General features: G+C 37.2%; 1 protein-coding gene across 2 annotated transcripts in view; it reads left to right on the top strand.

Moving 5' to 3' along the window:
* Positions 1 to 17,809, top strand: part of LOC108965727 (fringe glycosyltransferase) — a 124,943-nt gene that overhangs the window by 57,355 nt on the left and 49,779 nt on the right. For both annotated transcript variants that reach the window (XM_018928317.1, XM_018928316.1), the window contains exon 3: positions 16,991 to 17,039. In XM_018928317.1, the coding sequence (XP_018783862.1) occupies positions 16,991 to 17,039 (49 nt within the window). The remainder of the gene's footprint in view (positions 1 to 16,990; positions 17,040 to 17,809) is intronic.

Raw genomic sequence — 17,809 nt, 5'->3', positions numbered from 1 at the left:
TCAAATAACTCACTCAAAGAAATTAGTCTTTATGATAACGATTTCAAGAAAATGAAGCACTAGCTCAACAGTTTTGCAAATAGTCGTTACTCCGCTACCATCTTGCGCCCTAGTGTTTGATCTTATGTCCTCCGGAGAGCTCGACAATCGCTGGTCAACAACCAAAACAACCGACCGACAATGGATGACGTTTCATAACTTCTGGATGCAAATTGTCAAAGCTATATGGAGAAATGCGAAGTCTAGCTAACCAGACACGTTATTCACAATTGTCGAGGTTTTGCCAAACCTTCAGCGACCCTGGCGTAGTAGCTGGGATTGATATTTGCCATCTTAACAATGTAAGGACCTGGTGATCCATATATGAAAGTTTTGATAATCGAAAAGAACCAGCGTACACAGATGGCCAACTGAGATCCTTCGTTAGCTTAATTTGCGGTCAAAATCGAATACTTGAGCAGGTATATGTTATAATAGTCCTTTATTTYGCATTCCGACAAATGAGCGGCATCTTAGAGGAAACACGACGTGCTCAARATTTCATCTCATCAAAACTGAGAGAAGTAGTCTCACGTATACRCAGACAGTCAGATACATCGACTCAACCTTTCCTTAAATCCAAAATCGTTCTTCCGACTAATTTCCCAGTGTAAAAGCATCTTTAAGCTACTTTATGAAAAAAAAAACAATCTGACCGTAAGAAAGCTTATTAATGTGTAATGCTTTTAAGTATGTACGCCAAACCGCACGTCCTGACCGCATACCTTCAAATATTTTGTTAATCTTTAATCAAGCTGGTAAAACGATATTTTAACGAACCGTTAAACGTCGAAAATCGCCCAGTGAAAGCATCATATTTCAYAAAGCTGTTGAGCGACTAAAAGCCAAACAAGAATACAACAAAACATGCTGAAACTGAAAATAGCAGCATGAAARCAGGAATAAAGGAGTAACGGTGTCAGAACCACAGGTATCGATGTAGCCACTTATACATACATACATACATATATAGGGGAATAATACAATAATAAGCAATATAACAATGAATAGCCATAACAATGGAAAGCAGCAGTGCAGTAGCAGCCAGCGCTGTCCATTCAAGACGAACGGTGCTGCGCGAGGAGAAAGCGGTGAGATGCTGCTACTCCCTTAAAGCACTCTCCAATTCTTACATACATATATGTATGTCATAGAGCGGAGTTTACGGGGTTCACTAACGCTGGAAGCTGAATGTTTTTAGCGCCGGCCAAGTAAAGCTTTTGACTTGCCGTTCACTTGCTAGTAAATACTTGAGAGTTTCGCCTTATACCACTGCTGGCCCGGTTAATACATACCTAGGTAAATGATTTTTGGCATCAAGTAATTGCTTACTATATATCAACATGCACATACATATACATACATACAATCATACGTATATTCATACATATGCACTTCAGCTACACATTCAGCTACTGCCACTTTTATAGTGGTATGTGCCACATCCATTCACTTGTCTGCCTCGTTTTGTTTTCTACACTCCGCTACGCTCTTTTTGTTGTTGTTGTTGTTGCTTTTATCTGCTGCTACTATGTGTCATGGCTGCTACTCCTTGGCAGCTGCCTCGCCAGCATCCATTCCATTTACTTCATTTCGCCATAGTTGCAATAAACTTCATCTATTTTGCCTCGATTCTGTTATGACAACGATGCAAAACAAAACGAGCTTATAAATTATGATGTGGACAATGCAATTCGTTGGCTATTCCATCGGAGATTAAAGCAATATGTGGAAATCTTTGCAGCTATGAACGAGGAAATAGTAACAAAATTAAATGCAGCTGCTTGTTTGCAAGCGCTAAAGGCTTACGTAAGGGTGTCCCTAAAATGCAAATTTACGATTTTTCGAAGCCCGAAGACGCATAAGGCGTGTCGTTTGCTTTTGGCWAAATTTTTTTCTAACACAATTTGTTTAAGATATCACATGCAAACATTAATATCAATTGAGTATGACTAAGACAAATACTTATGTAGCTCAGTARTCCAAATTCAGTTCATTTTAAGTGAAATTTTCGAATACCTCGTATCTTTGTCTTTAGAAGTATCTACTCTAGGTTTGTGTACAATTTAGGCAAATTTGTGTCCTTAACTTCACTTTGGATAAATACAAGGTGTGTTCAAAAATAACGGAAATTTTATGGAACAAAAAAAATATATTTATTTGTCTACATTAATGTTGTCGCCTTCAAAATATTCCACATTCGACTTATGTCAGCGTTTTTCCAATCGTCGAACCACTGCTCAAACAAGATTTTTTGGGATAGCTTCTAAATCTTCTAGGGATAGCCTTTACTTCTTTGAACGGCACTAGATTTTTGAGATWGTTTTTGATTTTTTTGGGATCGCCATTAGTTCTTTTTTTCTCTTTAATATCATCTATGCTTGAATAGCGACAGYCCTTTAAGGTTCTCTTTATTTTYGGAAGTAGRWAAAACTCACACGGTGCCATGTCTAGCGAATATGTAGGCTGCGACATCGTTACAGCATTAATTTTGATCTAGAATTCACGAAGAGGCAACGAAGTGTGAACTTTTAACAAATGAAAGCCAGCAAGATCATAAAAACATGTCTAACCTTAGCAAACGCTTCGACAAGGCAAGCTATGAATACAGCTGAAAATATCAGGGTCTTGTAGTAAAAAAATTTTGACAATTGGACTCTCCAAACACGCCAAATGTTTGAACACATCTCGTATGGTATTGAAACAACAACTTGAGGAGGGAGGGCACAATAGACTTAAGGTCGCGGTGCAATCCTCATGTAATAATCTAACTAACAGAATTTGTGAATGAAGTATATTGAGGGAATGTCGGTGTAAAACTTGTAGATCTAGATATAATTTTGCCATTCATAAAGTTTGCAAATAATGTTTCGAGGGCCCTCGAGATCGGTTTAATTGCMAGCAAAAATCTTTCCGAAATGTGACTCCTATTGTTAGGAAAWTAAGAAATAGATAATTCAGAACGAAAACAGTCAATTTCATACCTCAAATTGCAAACTGCTATTCCTCTTATTCGTCATGGAGCCGAAATACAAGCGCCCAAGGCCCCTCCTGCCTTGGAAGATATTCCAAATTGTTGAAATTGAAAAGCTTGAATCTTTCCGAAAACGCTATTGCRTTGCTTTACCGATAATTAATCATATGTTAAAGATTCTGAGAAGCAGTTCTGTCTAATGAAAAGCAGTCTGTCCAAGAARATGAGTTGATTTATTATAAAAGCATTGAAGTAGTGGATTTTAAACTATTTCTACTTCACAATGGCAGTTTATATGCTTCTCTTCCTGTCTACCATGCCGTGCAGCAAACCCATAAAAACATGGAACTATTTCTTTGCAAATTAAAATAYAAAGATTTTAGTTAGCAAGCATATAAAGCATATATTTTTATACTTACTTCTCGGAGGTAAAAATCCCTTCAAATAATTGGTATAAAAGTTTACAGATCTCTCGGAGGCAAAGTTGGAAAAATATGTTTAGTTGAAGCATATTTTGCGGCTTATGACTGATTCAAAGTTAATCGCAACCGTGACGGATCTTCAAAGAGTAASATGGATTACCTTTAAAGATGTTTTAGATATGTTTTTAGACAATAACGTAGATCGCAACTATAAACAAAGCGTCAAATATTAAAAGCATTTTAAGCTTGAGGTTGCCTAATGAAACTAAGAATACATTTTCTTCGTTTCCAACTCGACTACTTTCCACAAAAATTASGAGATACGAGTGAAGAGCAGTGTGAACGATTTCATCACAATGTCAAGGAGATGCACAAAAGGTACTAAAGGAGGTGGAGCATTACTTTGTTGAAATCCAATACTTCGATTCGATGTTTCAGAGAGACCTTTCAGRTGTTTCCTATAAACGAAAATATACGAAAATGAGTTTCAATGACAAAACGAAAGTAGTTTTGGATTTASCATCTCAAAAACATTAAAATTAAGCAAAAAATCAAAACTGAACATAATTTGTTTGAAGATTTGTATTATCAAGTAACCGTAAGGAATTATTAATTCATATCATATACGGGCTACTAGTGCTTAATAGAAAATTAAGCGCCCATGCCAATTATATTTAAGCTTCATTAACTTACGTTCCGCATCCCTAAACTCTCATAGTATCGAAATGCGAAATTTATGTTTTTTTTTTTAGTTGCAGAGCATTTCAAAACATTTCAAAGCATTAGCAACATTTTAAAAGCTCATAAATATTTATCAYATGCAAAAAATTTTATTAAAGTTTACAAATTAAAAACATGAGAGGCATTATGGCATCTCATTACCTAAGACTTTTGTATGTTCTCCACTTATCGGGTTTAAGTGCAAACATAAATTTCAACAAACGAATTTTAATTTGCCATTAATATCAACTAAATCACATTATGGCAGCAACGTCATAAATTCACTTAAATTTCAGTTCGCGGTAAAAAATCTCGAAGAATCGCACAAAGCGGGAGCGAAGTAAAACGATTAAAAAAGCGCGAAACTCCTCCAACTGGGTGGTGTGATTGGAATTCAAATATTTTACCTGAGCTGACCGATTGTGGCAACGAAAATGTGCATGCTTGTGTTCATTTATGTTTTTATTTTCTGCTAATTTGTGAGCTCGAAGTAGTTAGTGAAAATCAACTATTCTTTAAATATTATTGATACTGCCTCAGACATTGTTTGGGCAACTCTGGAGTACTTCCAGAAAGTATTTGTAGTTCATACATACATTTTCATCGAACAATAAATAGTAAATATCAGTGAATATGATTAAAGTATAGCCCAGTTTTAGTTAGATGACGTTTGAGACTAAAACTGAAGTTTGGAAAGCTTTCATGAAAGCTTTTYAAGTTGCTTTCTTGAATTTTTCATTATAAGGCGCTGTATCTTTTAGAAAGTTCAGCTTTACAAAGCTCACTCACAATCTTTGCGTATTTCAGACTAAAAGACTCCTGTGAAGCTTTCTAGAAAGCTCTTTCAAGTTCCTCTCTTATATCTATCATTTTGAGACACTGTTTCCTTCACCAAGTTCAGCTATGGAGCGCTCATTCTCAATCTTTCCATATTTGAGATTAAAATCCAGACCTGGAAAGCTTTCGTGAAAGCTCTTTCAAGTTTTCATTTTTTTCGATTAAACGCTAGCCTTAGAAAGCTTTCATGAAAGCTCTTCCAAGTTCCTCTCTTGTATCTATCATTCTGAAACGATGTTTCCTTCACCAAGTTCAGCTATGGAGCGCTCACTCTCAATCTTTCCGTATTTGAGACTAAAATTCAGACCTGGAAAGCTTTCGTGARAGCTCTTTCAAGTTGCTTTCTAGAATTTCTCATTATAAGGCACTATGTCTTTTAGAAAGTTCAGCTTTAGAGCGTTAACTTTCATTTTTTCCGGCTAAACGCTAGCCTTGGAAAGCTTTCATGAAAGCTCTTCCAAGTCCCTCTCTTGTATCTATCATTCTGAGACGGTGTTTAGTTCACCAAGTTCAGCTATGGAGCGCTCACTCTCAATCTTTCMGTATTTGAGACTAAAATTCTAAAAGCTTTCGTGAAAGCTCTTTYAAGTTCCTTTCCTGTATTTACCATTTTGAGACACTGTTTCCTTCTTCTAACTCCGCTTTAGAGCGCTCACTCTCAATGTGTATGCGTTTGATACTAAAAATCACTCGTGAGAAGCTATTATGAAAGCTTCCAGCTTTTTTGCATTTATCACTTTAAGGCGCTGTTTCTTTTCTCCAAATAAAGCCATTCGAGCGTTCACTTTATATGACTCATTGTCGGGGTATGAGCTTAAATAAATCGTGGTTTCATAACAAATTGATATTAATTATTTTTTGTCATTTTGACTGTTGTGTGGTCCGAATTTAATGAAAATTGATGACGATGCTGCTATGTATTCTCTCCTTTAATGTATTTTTTATTCAAAATAAAATAAATGAAAAATTTGTGCAAATGTATGCACTGGTTGTGTTCATGCCACAAATAATTAAAACGCCACAAATTAGTCAGGAAATGTGCTCATCTGCTGGAGCAACCCACACTAAGCCCTAAGGATCTCTGCTGTGCAAAATTTTTATCGCAGCGGCGACAATTTCATTTCCAACTCAATTAACAAACGTCTCTTTAGAATGAATGACAGTTATATTGACGTATAAACACGCAACATTTATGCATGTGTTTGTGTGAGGGTACTTCTACATGTCAGCAGCAGAAATTGCAATGTTGCCCGTATGCGGTAAAAAACATCGTGAGCAGTAGTAGTTTTGCACTTCTGATGAATTGCAAGCGACGATTTTTCTACATTTTGTGAATTGAATTTAATTGAAATGAATTGAGGAGTTTATCCAACGAAACGCGCACACAGACGCTCGCTGTAAATACAATGCAATATGGACACTTAAAACTCACACACACACATCCATTTATGATGGTATGATGTATATGCAATAAACAATGTAATAAAAAATGTTGCTATTTGATGGCACACTCATAAAAATMTACCGAAATACTTCCATGAATATATACATAAATATACTTATATACTTATGCATAACCATATGTTAGTCACGAACTTAATTGTCCACGCACAGCGCGTGGCTCATCACTTTAATTAATCGGTAGTCCAAGCAGACAAGAGAGTTTTGAACCCAACCGCAAACATAACTGCCAACAAGCAATAGTATTCACCATACAAATGCATATTGGCGAATCGACTTTTTTGGTGGGGAGTTGTGGGCCCCCGGTTATTAATCAATTCATTTGAATTGGTATGCAAGCTCGGCTCCAACTTCATGATGTTTATCAATCACTTTGCTTAGAGCATGAGCTGCTAGAAAGTGTGAAGCAGCACAAGCCAATGCAGTCCAAGTTGTATCACATAACATCTATTAGGGGTAAGCTCATGTGATTTTAAGACAGGAAATCACCATATTATTCCTCTTTCATGTATTTTGCAACAGAGAAGTCGTATTATGAACCCAAAAGTTTTGCTGGTCATCACATCCTGCWACGTCAGGGTTTTGGTTACGTTAGGTTCGTTGTCTGATCTCTGTTCGCACTTGGACTACYTTCTGTAGGCCGTTGTGAAAATAGAACTGCTTTATCTGATTCGATGTCTGATCGCACTTSGACTACCTACCACCATCAAAATAGAACAGCTGTATCTGATTTTATAACTCGGTAAATCGTCTCGCAAGGTCGGCCAATGAAATTTCTATTCTGTTCCCAACAGCGCAGTGGAATATCTGACTGTATGGACTCCCAATTGTTTAAGCCTTGATCTGGTAAACGCGAAACAATCAATTTGAAAGTTTTGAGTTGTCTATGCACGTATTCTTCCATAAAGGTTTTGGCTGYTCCGGGAAAATTCCCAAACTTACAAAGTGGATGCCGTTAGTGCAAARGCCTCTTTAAACCTCCACAATTAGGAAGAGAGCAAAGAGCTCACTGAAACTCTTACGATCGATTTTGACCCAAAAGGGTCTTGAACTAATAACTGCCTTGTCATCTAGTAGTCGAAAATACAAACCGAGTGGAGCACTGATCCATTACCATTTTAGTGAGAGAGCKGGACTGGATCTCTTATAATCGATCTTGAGCATTAAGAATCGTGCGGCAGCACTTGAACTAATAATAGCCCAGGGCTGGTCAAACTTTTGCGAAACATCTGTCATCTAGTACACGAAAACACAAACACAGTGGAGCACCGATCATTCTACAGAAAGTCTTGTGTGCATTTCCTTGCCAGCTCATCAGCTTTCCTAAATCAGACTTCAACGTATCGTTTGTGAGCTCAAGGCTAGTCTCGGCGCCCTGATATCAGAGTGTATAGTCACTTCTCTGAATCAGACTGCACTCCAAAGCAGTACGTCTAGCGCTACCTTAATAGCAACAACCTCGGCTTGAAAAACACTACAATAGTGCGGCAGTCTGAAACCGAAGTTGACGGAGAGTTCCAGACAATATACCTCTCCACCAACCTTCACATCGATTGCAATCTTTAAGATTTRGTGCCGCTAAGTTAGAGTCCGTAGATAAATAATTTTTGGTCGTTAAAGTATATGCAAAAAGTGCCTTTAGTTAGTACATCCTCCTACAGTATTTTATACATTTATTATTCTTCGGATTGCCGGTTAATCACAAAATTTCATTGCAGATCTGGCCGCAATGTCGTGCTTTCTTTTAATTTGGCAGCCTTGTGACCCAATTCCATAAAATCTATCATAATCAAGCACAATAGCATACTAAGACAATGATAGCCACTGATTCTGTGTAGTTAATTAAGAAAATTTGCGGAAACTCAAAACTTATTTCTGACCATAGAAAAACGCAAAAAAAAAACCAAAACTGCATTTACACCAACACTTTCTCGCATTTTTACAGCATTTCGCTTACCTGAGGCTGTTCAACTTTTCTCCTAAGTACACTTCCGACTGCTCTCAGTTGTATAGTCGGGAATGAAGAGGCGATGATAATTAAGTTGTGTGCYGCATGAACGCCGTAGAGTATGCTTTGTGCTCGTGCGTGTATGGCTGCGGCCAGCGCAACTTTGAAAGTCACAACAAACAGCTACCAATGATGCGGCGTAACACTTGCARTAACACACACAATAGTGTTTTTGTTGTAGCTTTTCTTCGTCTTCTCTTTTGTAATTTTTTTTTTTCTGGTGTCTTAGCTGCCATTCTTTAGCAGCTGCGCTTCCTGGAGGCTTAAAAGAACTTATAAGTTACTTAATGTTTTAAAATCCTCCATGAATGTAGCTTGGTTAGAGGAGAACAGAACACTTGTGGAGGTGGGATGTGTATTTGTGCCCATGCGCCATTGGTAAWAAGCGTTCCCCTGCGCCGCCGTAGCGCAGCGTCGCTGAATTTAAAAGTTACACACCGGAATTAAGTGTGACGTCGGCTGTAATCCCATTTGCAACTTGAAGCAAAGTTGAGGGGGAAARAGAAGCGCTCGAGCGGTGGATAATAAGACTAATAAGAAGAACATATTCATAGCTTGGAAATTACGCTACAAAGTGGTTACTAATGAAAATCTTTAAAAGATAAGAAAATGCAAGAATCAATTTCAGGATCTTACATGGAACAAAATTATAAATTGTGTTGATATTAAAGTCGAAAATAAATTTTTAATAAAACTTCAACCAAAACAAAGAAGTCAAATACTAAACAACACCAACTTAGTTGCAAATATTTGGATGTAAAAGGCAACGCAACAAGGTGCAACAAAAGGAAAATTAAACAAAACCAAGCAAAACAAAAGTGCAAATTATTGTAAAAATAATGTAAAACAAGCAAAAATGTTAACTTCGGCTGCACCGAAGCTATAACACCCTTCACAGATGAAGTAACACAAGTTATTAAATGGTACAAAAAGATGTTTATCCATATTTTGAGCGACCAGTTTGTATGACAGCAATATGCTATAGTTGTACGATCTGAAAAAAATCATCGCAAATTATATCCTATCTTAAGAGACTAATCCGTCCAAATTTTAGGAAGATACCTCGTCAAATACAATTTTTTTTATTATTCAAGGACTACATGTTCATCGATTAGTTTGCATGGCAGCTATATGCTATAGTTATTTGATTTGTACAATTTCTTCAGATATTATTAAATTAATTATTAACTATTTGTAAAAAAATGAAACGTACCAAATTTTCTAAAGATATCTCCTTAAATAAAAAAAGGCTTCCCATACAAGGACATATGTTTGATAATTTTATTTGTATGACAGCTATATGGTATAGTCGTCAGATATCAATAGTTCTGACATATCAACTGTTTTTTGGGGAGAGAAAGATTAGTGCAAAACAAAAAATCGATATCTCAAAAACAGAGGCCTTAATTGGCATTTACTATACTTGGCAAAAAAATAGTTAGACTTTTTAATAGAAATTTTATTAAAAAAAACCCAATCGTCGAGATTTTTTTTTTTCTAGGTTGGTGTGACTCTCAGTGACATCTGTGCCAAATGTCACATCAAAATCATTATTAGTGTTTAGTATACGCTTGTGATTCTGAAGTTCAACGATTTTTACGTTAAGTGAAATTATTCAACACAGAAGTTCCATTAAAAATTTGTGTGCGCAATCAAATTTCTATTGGTCGAAATGTTCAGAATGTTGGAAAAGACTTTCGGTGGCAATTATTTGTCGCGAGAAAGTGTTTTTGATTTTACAAACAAAATAAAGGACTTGATGTGTGACAATCGACGATTAACAGTCACCAAAAGTCATCGAAAGCATCAGTGAAAGCCATTTTAAATGGCTAAGAAAAGTGAAAGCATGATTCGTTCTAAAATCACTGAATTATTTTCGTAAAAACGTTTACTAGCGGTGAGTCTTGAAGCTATGCTTAACAGATGATCAGTCGATCAAATATCGTGACAAAGGTGAGCCGAAACCGCAAAAAACACGTCAAATCAAGGAAAGATCAAGGTCGTAGTTCGGGGGAAACCGTTTTGAGTTAGTTCGAGGATTGGAAAAAGCGTTGGCGGAAAGACAAATGGCGGAAAAAAATGGTTAAATTGACACAACTCGTCATGCTGATCATTTCTGGTATACATTTTAGGGGTACTCCCACTTTTCTTTCTGCGTGTTACAAAACTCATGTAAAGTTTAATACTCGTATAGGGTATTGAGGGTATATAGAAAATAAAAGAAAAGCGCGAATCATAGCGAAAACAGTGCAAAATAAATACGAATGTGAATCAGAAATCTAGCTCGTGCGGGTGAGTAATTTGCGGAGGCGTTGTCCTGCAGCAGCTGCAACCGCAATAACTCAGCAGCACAGAAAGCGCACATAAAACAAAAAAAAAACGCGAAATCCAAAATAGAAAACTGCTTGTGGCAGCAACGCCGGCGATGAATGGCAAATCGTGTGCAACACTGTGCGGCGCGCGGATTAGGAGTTAGCGCTGACCGAACAATGCACATTTTCGTACTGCCGCGAGGCGTACGTGCGCCAAAGTCAAGCCGCACCCCACAGTAGGCATGCRCGACAACAACAACAACCACATAAAAACGTAAAACATAAAAAGCAACAAAAGCATAAGAGCCGAAAAGTAACAGCGCTCAACAGAAATGTGAGCGCTACACATAGATATGTATGTATGTAGTTACTAAGTGGCTGCAGGCGGAAAAGCGCAAATTGCAAGCGAAGGCAAAAAATGAAAAATTGTGAAATTTTGTGGCATAAAAACGAGTTCAATGATACGTTTCCGCGCTTGTTGCCTACTCAAGCTCCCCTCTCTATATTTGCGCTTTGGTCGCGTACTTTGCGGTTGCGGCTGCAGCAAACTAAATACTCGTGTATTTTCTAGTAGCTGCCGGGCTAACCCACAGCTGSTCAAGCCCTGACGCCGCAACGTGGCTTTGTGTGCTGACGCTCGCCGCCACAAATGCAACAGTTACTCAAACTTGACCACTTATTATATTATACGAGTGTAGACAATAAAAACAACAACGCGTCACGGCGCTGTTGAGGCGAGCGTCGAAGCATAAATATAGCTTACTGCGGTATCTTTGCCGCCGCCGCCAACTATAGCATGCTCGTAATCCACTCAAAGTCAAATTGAAATACGGTGGCAACAGTACTTACCACAACCGCATACACTTACTTACACACATTCTTCGAAAAGATAGCGCGCGTTGCGGTTGAACGCTGGCTTTGTAGCGTCTGCTTGACGCGCGTCCATCTAGCTTTATCTGCGACAAAAACGCGCTTTCGGACAAACGTTTGCTCGCCAAATGTAATTAACTTTCTGAATACCAGTGGGTGGGTATTGTTTGTTTATTTATTTGATTAGCAAATAGATTGCTTACCACCACGACGCTCATCAATGAACGCGACTACATTGTATGTATATATAATACATACATAGTACATTCTGAGGTAAGTATATCAGTCCTGTGCTTCATGTGTAGCTAGCCAATAAATGATTGGCTTTAGTTATTGATCGTTTGAGCAATCAATTGAGAAATTAATTTGGTTTTGCAAATGTATTCAGTCACTGCCACTGCAGCTTCATAAAATATGGTAATGTCGAAATGTTTGTTCGCCATTGTACTTCACATTTAATAGCTTATTAAAAAGTCTAAGTATTGGTATACACACATACATGTTTGTCTATATATTATTTGACACAAACAAAAATTAACTTCGCTTGCCAGGAAAACTCTTCACAATTAAAGAAGGTTACATACCAGGAAATCATTTCCATCAATCAGTTGGTATGGCAACTATATGTTATGGTGATGCGATCGATAATTCTTTTCAGATATTGTAGTGTTTCTATTCACGATAATTCATGCCAAATTTGGTGAAGATATCTTAACAAATAAAACAGGTTTTCATGGGAGGACTTGTTTTTGATGGTTCAGTTTGTATGGCAGCTATATGCTATAGTGGTCTGACCTAAGAAATTTCTTCAAATATTATAGCGTTACTGTGGGTAATAATTTATGTAAAATTTCGTAAAGATATATTGTCAAATGAAAAAAATTTCCATACAAAAACCTAGTTTTGTTCGTTTGGTTTGTTTTTCAGGTATATGTTATAATTGTCCGATTTCAATTATGTATACAGCAATTAAATTAAGTTATGTATATAACAGTATTGAAATGGCCACCACCACTTATTTTTCAGAAACGAATTCGATGWACCCAATTTTCGAATACTTTTTCCACTAAATCAAGTCGTATTTTATAAATGGCACCTTAAATATAGACTTCTAAAGCTTGAAGACAGTCTGGTTTAACGCTAAAGACCAATTACTTTAAATAACCCCACAARAAGTAGTCTAATGGTGTTAAATCACAACTTCTTGCAGGCCATTAAATGTCACTGTTTCTTGAAATAATCGAATCTTCAAACCTTTCTCGCAATAATTCGGTTGTTACATGTGCTGTGTGGCATGTAGTACTGTCTTGTTGGAAACAGATGTTCTCAAGACCAACTGCGACCATAAAAAATTGGTTCCATCTATACCGATCTCCATTTACAGTAACTGTGCCACCAGCTATATTTCGAAAGCAGTGCGGACTGTTGATTCCACCAGAGCAAAAACCACACCAAAATATCAATTTAGTTGAAGGTAATGGTTGTTAAGGAAGAATTTGAGTTTTTTATTTTTTAATACCAGAATTGACAGTTTGGTTTATGTGCCGCACTGCTCATATGAAAGTGAGCGTCATCGGAGAAGATGATTTTCTTAAAAAAATCATTTTCGTTTTTAAGTTGTTCCAAGGCAAAATTTGCAAATTCCCGACATTTACGGTGTTCCAATAGCTTCAGTACTTGAGTGAGAAGAATTTTATGGGGACGCAAGCGGAAATACTTTCTAAACAATCTTGACAATCGACAAATTGCAGTCTTCAACAGTACTTGCATATACAGCAGCAATATTTTCATTACTTCGACGAAACGATACTTTGAAACTATTTTATTTTTTTTGGAAACCCGTTACTTATATATGATTCTATAGAATCTCCAACGTTTCCTTTTGGTTGTTACAAACTTCGTAAAAAACTTAATGTCCCCGTACAATAAGCAATAAAAATCGCATAACATTTCTTTTTATCTGCAATCAAGTCGCTCACTGGCCTTATCAGCTTAACTCGAAACCAGTAATCTCTAGGTGTTGCATTATTCGTACTTTGTTTTGCTCTTCATATTAATGTGTTGTTTTGCCAATTGTGTTTCCTTTCCTTTTYCATTTCTGGGGCGCCACATTATCTTTAATCGCTGGACTTCACACACTCTTTGCTCGCTTCATCGTTTCATTGTTGCAAACTTGTTGCTTGATGGCTGGCGAATGCTTAACTTGGAACGGTTTTTTTACGCTGCGCAGCTGCATTTTCCAAGCTACGTTTTGCTCGATATTTGACGAATCTGCAACCGTTGCACATACACATTTTGTTGGGGTCGACTGCTCCCAGTATATATGTATATGTATATGWATATGCATGTGGATGCGTGGAAATTTATATATACTTACAGATATACTCAACTTCGGCAGAGCAGGCTTGTGCTTCGAGTCAGAGTGGAACTTTCTGTGCTGCAGCAACGGTTCACTTAACTCAATAGCACATTTTATTGCGGTAGATGTTCTTGCTGTATGTTAGTCGGTTTGTAGTGATTTAAAGTATAGTTAAAAATAAAAAAAGACATTAACATCGGTTGCACCGTAGCTATAACACTCCACAAATACAAACGGTTCTTTACAAGAACTTGATTTTGATCGCTCAGCTATACGCTATAGTGGTTCGATCTGGGCACTGTCTGCGAAGATTGCACTATTACTTTAGAAAATAACTCAAGGCAAATATCACGAAGATATCTCTTCAAATGAAAAAGTATTTCTGTCAAGCACTTAAATCTCATCATTTAGATTGCCGAGAAAGAGACGAGTGAACAATTTTGGATCGATATATCAAAAACTGGTCCGAATGATGCGCTAAATATGCTACTCCAACAACTAACCAACTGGCAACGGTTTTTCCCAGAAGACTATAAGAATTAAGGAGATTGTTGGTTGGCATCGGAAGAGTTATGGGCAAAGCAAAATTCTGAGCCAGCACAAAACTAAGATAAATAAATTAGACTATATTCTCCCAGATTTGAACATCAAAGAGGGATTCCAAGTGATAATACCCTCTAGACGTGAATGGAGCAGAGTTCAGTAGAGGAGGAGAATACTACCTCAATATTTACTGACGGGTCGAAAATGCACCGAGATGTACGGACAAGTGTATACCCCGAGGACATTGATATCTCTCTATTTTAGCTAACAACTTCCACGCAGAAGTACTAGGCATAAAGAAGACATGTGTGTGTCAATTGTAAAAGTGCGGCAGGAAGGTACTTACACAGACTGCCAGGCAGCACTACCAGCCTTTTAGTCGCCAAAGATCAACTCCAGCGTAGTAAACAAAGCAAGGCCGGCTTTAATCTCACTGGCGGATCAACTCGACTTATCCATAATGTGGGTTCGCGCTCATACCAACATTTGCAGCAACGAAAAAGCAAACCATATGACAAAAACAGAAGCCTCTCTGGACGAATCCGGGACGCTTACAATACCGTGTCCACTCAGAAAGATCAAGAGAAGCTCATTACGCTAGTTGAACAAACAGTGCAGAATAGGCGGCGATCTACAATCAAATGCAGGGACTTATGTATATAACAAGCAAGCATTATATACATAAGTCCGGGGAATTCGAGAGAAAAACCTGCCTTAAAAATGGAAATGCCCCAAAATAGCACATGTCGTAGCTGCAAATTCCAAAGAAGCAAGAAAATTGTTCTTCACTTCCTCTATGACTACATAGCTTTGTCACAAATCAGACATCGAATTTTTGAAKTCCCTYAGATAMCAAACMTTGAATATCTATCTACAAAAAGCATAACGGGGATAAGTAGTTTCATTGTGGGCAAGAATAGTTCAAACGTTATATCAAGATAAGGTCTTACTATGGTGTGTCAAAATGGCGTAAGCAGTCTTGAAAACTGGTGGACAKACAAACATGGGYAAATCGACTCAGCTCGTATTGGTGATAGTGTACAAACTTCGCGACGAACTTAACCAGTTTTGGATATAAATATTTCAGGTTTATGTRTTCGAGACATTTCTTTGTTTGATAATTCATTAGGACAAAGTSCAAATCGTAGAATAACCAAGTTCAGCCGAAGAAGTATCCATCAGTTTCCTACTTCTGCTGAACTTCGTATGTATTCGAATTCAGTTCAATCGTCAAGATGTGATTTTATTTCTCAATCWATAACAGCCAAGTTTCAAAAATATTATCCATCTAAAGTAATCCGGAATGAGAAAGCTAATGATATCACAACTAAGTTCTACCAAGTTGACTAGGCAGAAGTAACTTGCAAAAAGGATTCCCATGAGTAAGTTCTTTCTCGAAGTAGCAACATTTTTCTAGAATTGATTTTCGCGTCAAAAGAAGTTCTCATACAATTACTGTGGAACTCCAGCTTTCTCCTCCTTTCAGGTTCTCACCACATTCAGGGCCAACATAACCGGAGCGGACCCGAAATTTTAACGACAACAACTTTCAGCTCTGCGAAAACTTTATTTTGACAGTTCTACAGGCTTCTACAGAAAAAATTTTTGTCAACTTCTCATAATACATATATGATGTCTTATTAGAATTGGCTTTTGTTGGCTTTGTTTTTTGTTGRAAGCAGTTGGACTGTGTTGAATTTCGTCACCCCCAAGCCTTTGTTTGCATTATAAAGCGTCATAAAATTCTACAACTTCAATGCAAAACAAACCAATTAAATAAAATGCCACCACCACCACCATTCTAATCGACAACAACAACAACAACAACACTTGTATTCCTACCAGATGCATAAATGTACATTTGAGGCAGGAAGGAAATGTTGCATGTTGTTGCGACGAACCAGCGATGCGTTGCACCCATGCGGGCACTCTTCGCGGTTCCCACAAACGAGTCGACGTGTGTGTGGGAAATTTCTTATCTGATTTGCTTGGTTTCTKGTAAGAAAACATAAGAAAATTTCCAGCGACGAACAAATGACTTTTCGTCACAAGTGGAAAAGGAATTTTCAGCACTAAAAATGCATATAAAGTTATATATAGACATAACATGCAGCGATCTTCAACGCAAGCAGACACCTACAAAGCAAATATTTTACATCGGTTGTACGAATGCATACATGTATGTGTGTGTGTGTGTGGTTGTGTGTGCTTGTTTTTCTTCATTTATTCTTGATGTTTCGAAATCAACGAGCATGGAGATTTGTCACGCAGCGGGTTTCCCACAAATACGTGTRGCATCACTCCCGCCCGTCGCCTTTAATCTTGGAAAGTAACGATCCAACACTCCACTTAATACATTTTCATTTAATTATTTTAAGCGCATTTGCATTAATTACCATTTTGATTTATTCTTTTTTTCTTTTTTTTTTTTTTTGATACTTTCAGACTTGGTTCTTCACGGATACTGATGACGCTTACTATCAGGAGAAAACAAGTGAGTAGATACTATGTGACTTGCTTGATTGTTTCCATAAGCACTATGTTTATGTGGTATAGGTATAATTTTGCAGACGCTGAGGTTGGCATGCTCTAAGTGGATTAAATTTTACGCGTTTACTACACATATTTGCATACATGATTGGTATATGTATTACTGCTTGAGYCTTTATTCGACGCAAAAATGTGAAAAAATGAGCTCTAGCCATCAAGTGTGGATTGAGTGTAAAATTATATTACTTTTTCCATCAGTACGCCATTGGATGAAATTCAAAGTATTACAAAGAACTTGCTAAATATTTTGAAAAGTTCAAAWKKYSSMAWKKYYTWYMAAWWWTKKGTAGTCGRAAAAGTMTTTTCGTATTTTATATCAAAATATAATRCCCTAATAATATTGACCACTTCTTTTGTGACTATGCTTAGAGGTAGAAAGAAAAGAAGAAGATACATAGACGAGGATTGTACCACAACCATAAGTCTTTTATGCCCTCAAAAAAGTAAGAGAGAATTCTCTCCCTTATCACGCTATTTAAGACAATTGGTATATACCATACTTGCCAGTCTTCGTAGGTTGTTTTTATATTTCGAGATTCGAGCACAAAAAAAAATTTTAATATGCGAAAAGCGCTTTATTATTTTTCAAAATATTCTCATTTAAGGACCATATACTTTTGTATGCGTTTCGACCAATTTTAGAAAATCTTTGCCACTCTGAATGAGGTATCTCTGAAACATGCCTTTTGCACGTTTCAACCGCCTTTTCGGTTT

This window comes from Bactrocera latifrons, unplaced genomic scaffold (assembly GCF_001853355.1).
Source record: "Bactrocera latifrons isolate USDA-ARS-PBARC rearing strain unplaced genomic scaffold, ASM185335v1 scaffold_147, whole genome shotgun sequence".
NCBI classification, from domain to species: domain Eukaryota; kingdom Metazoa; phylum Arthropoda; class Insecta; order Diptera; family Tephritidae; genus Bactrocera; species Bactrocera latifrons.
Note: the sequence above shows the minus strand (reverse complement) of the source record. Positions and strands in the feature narration are given on the sequence as shown.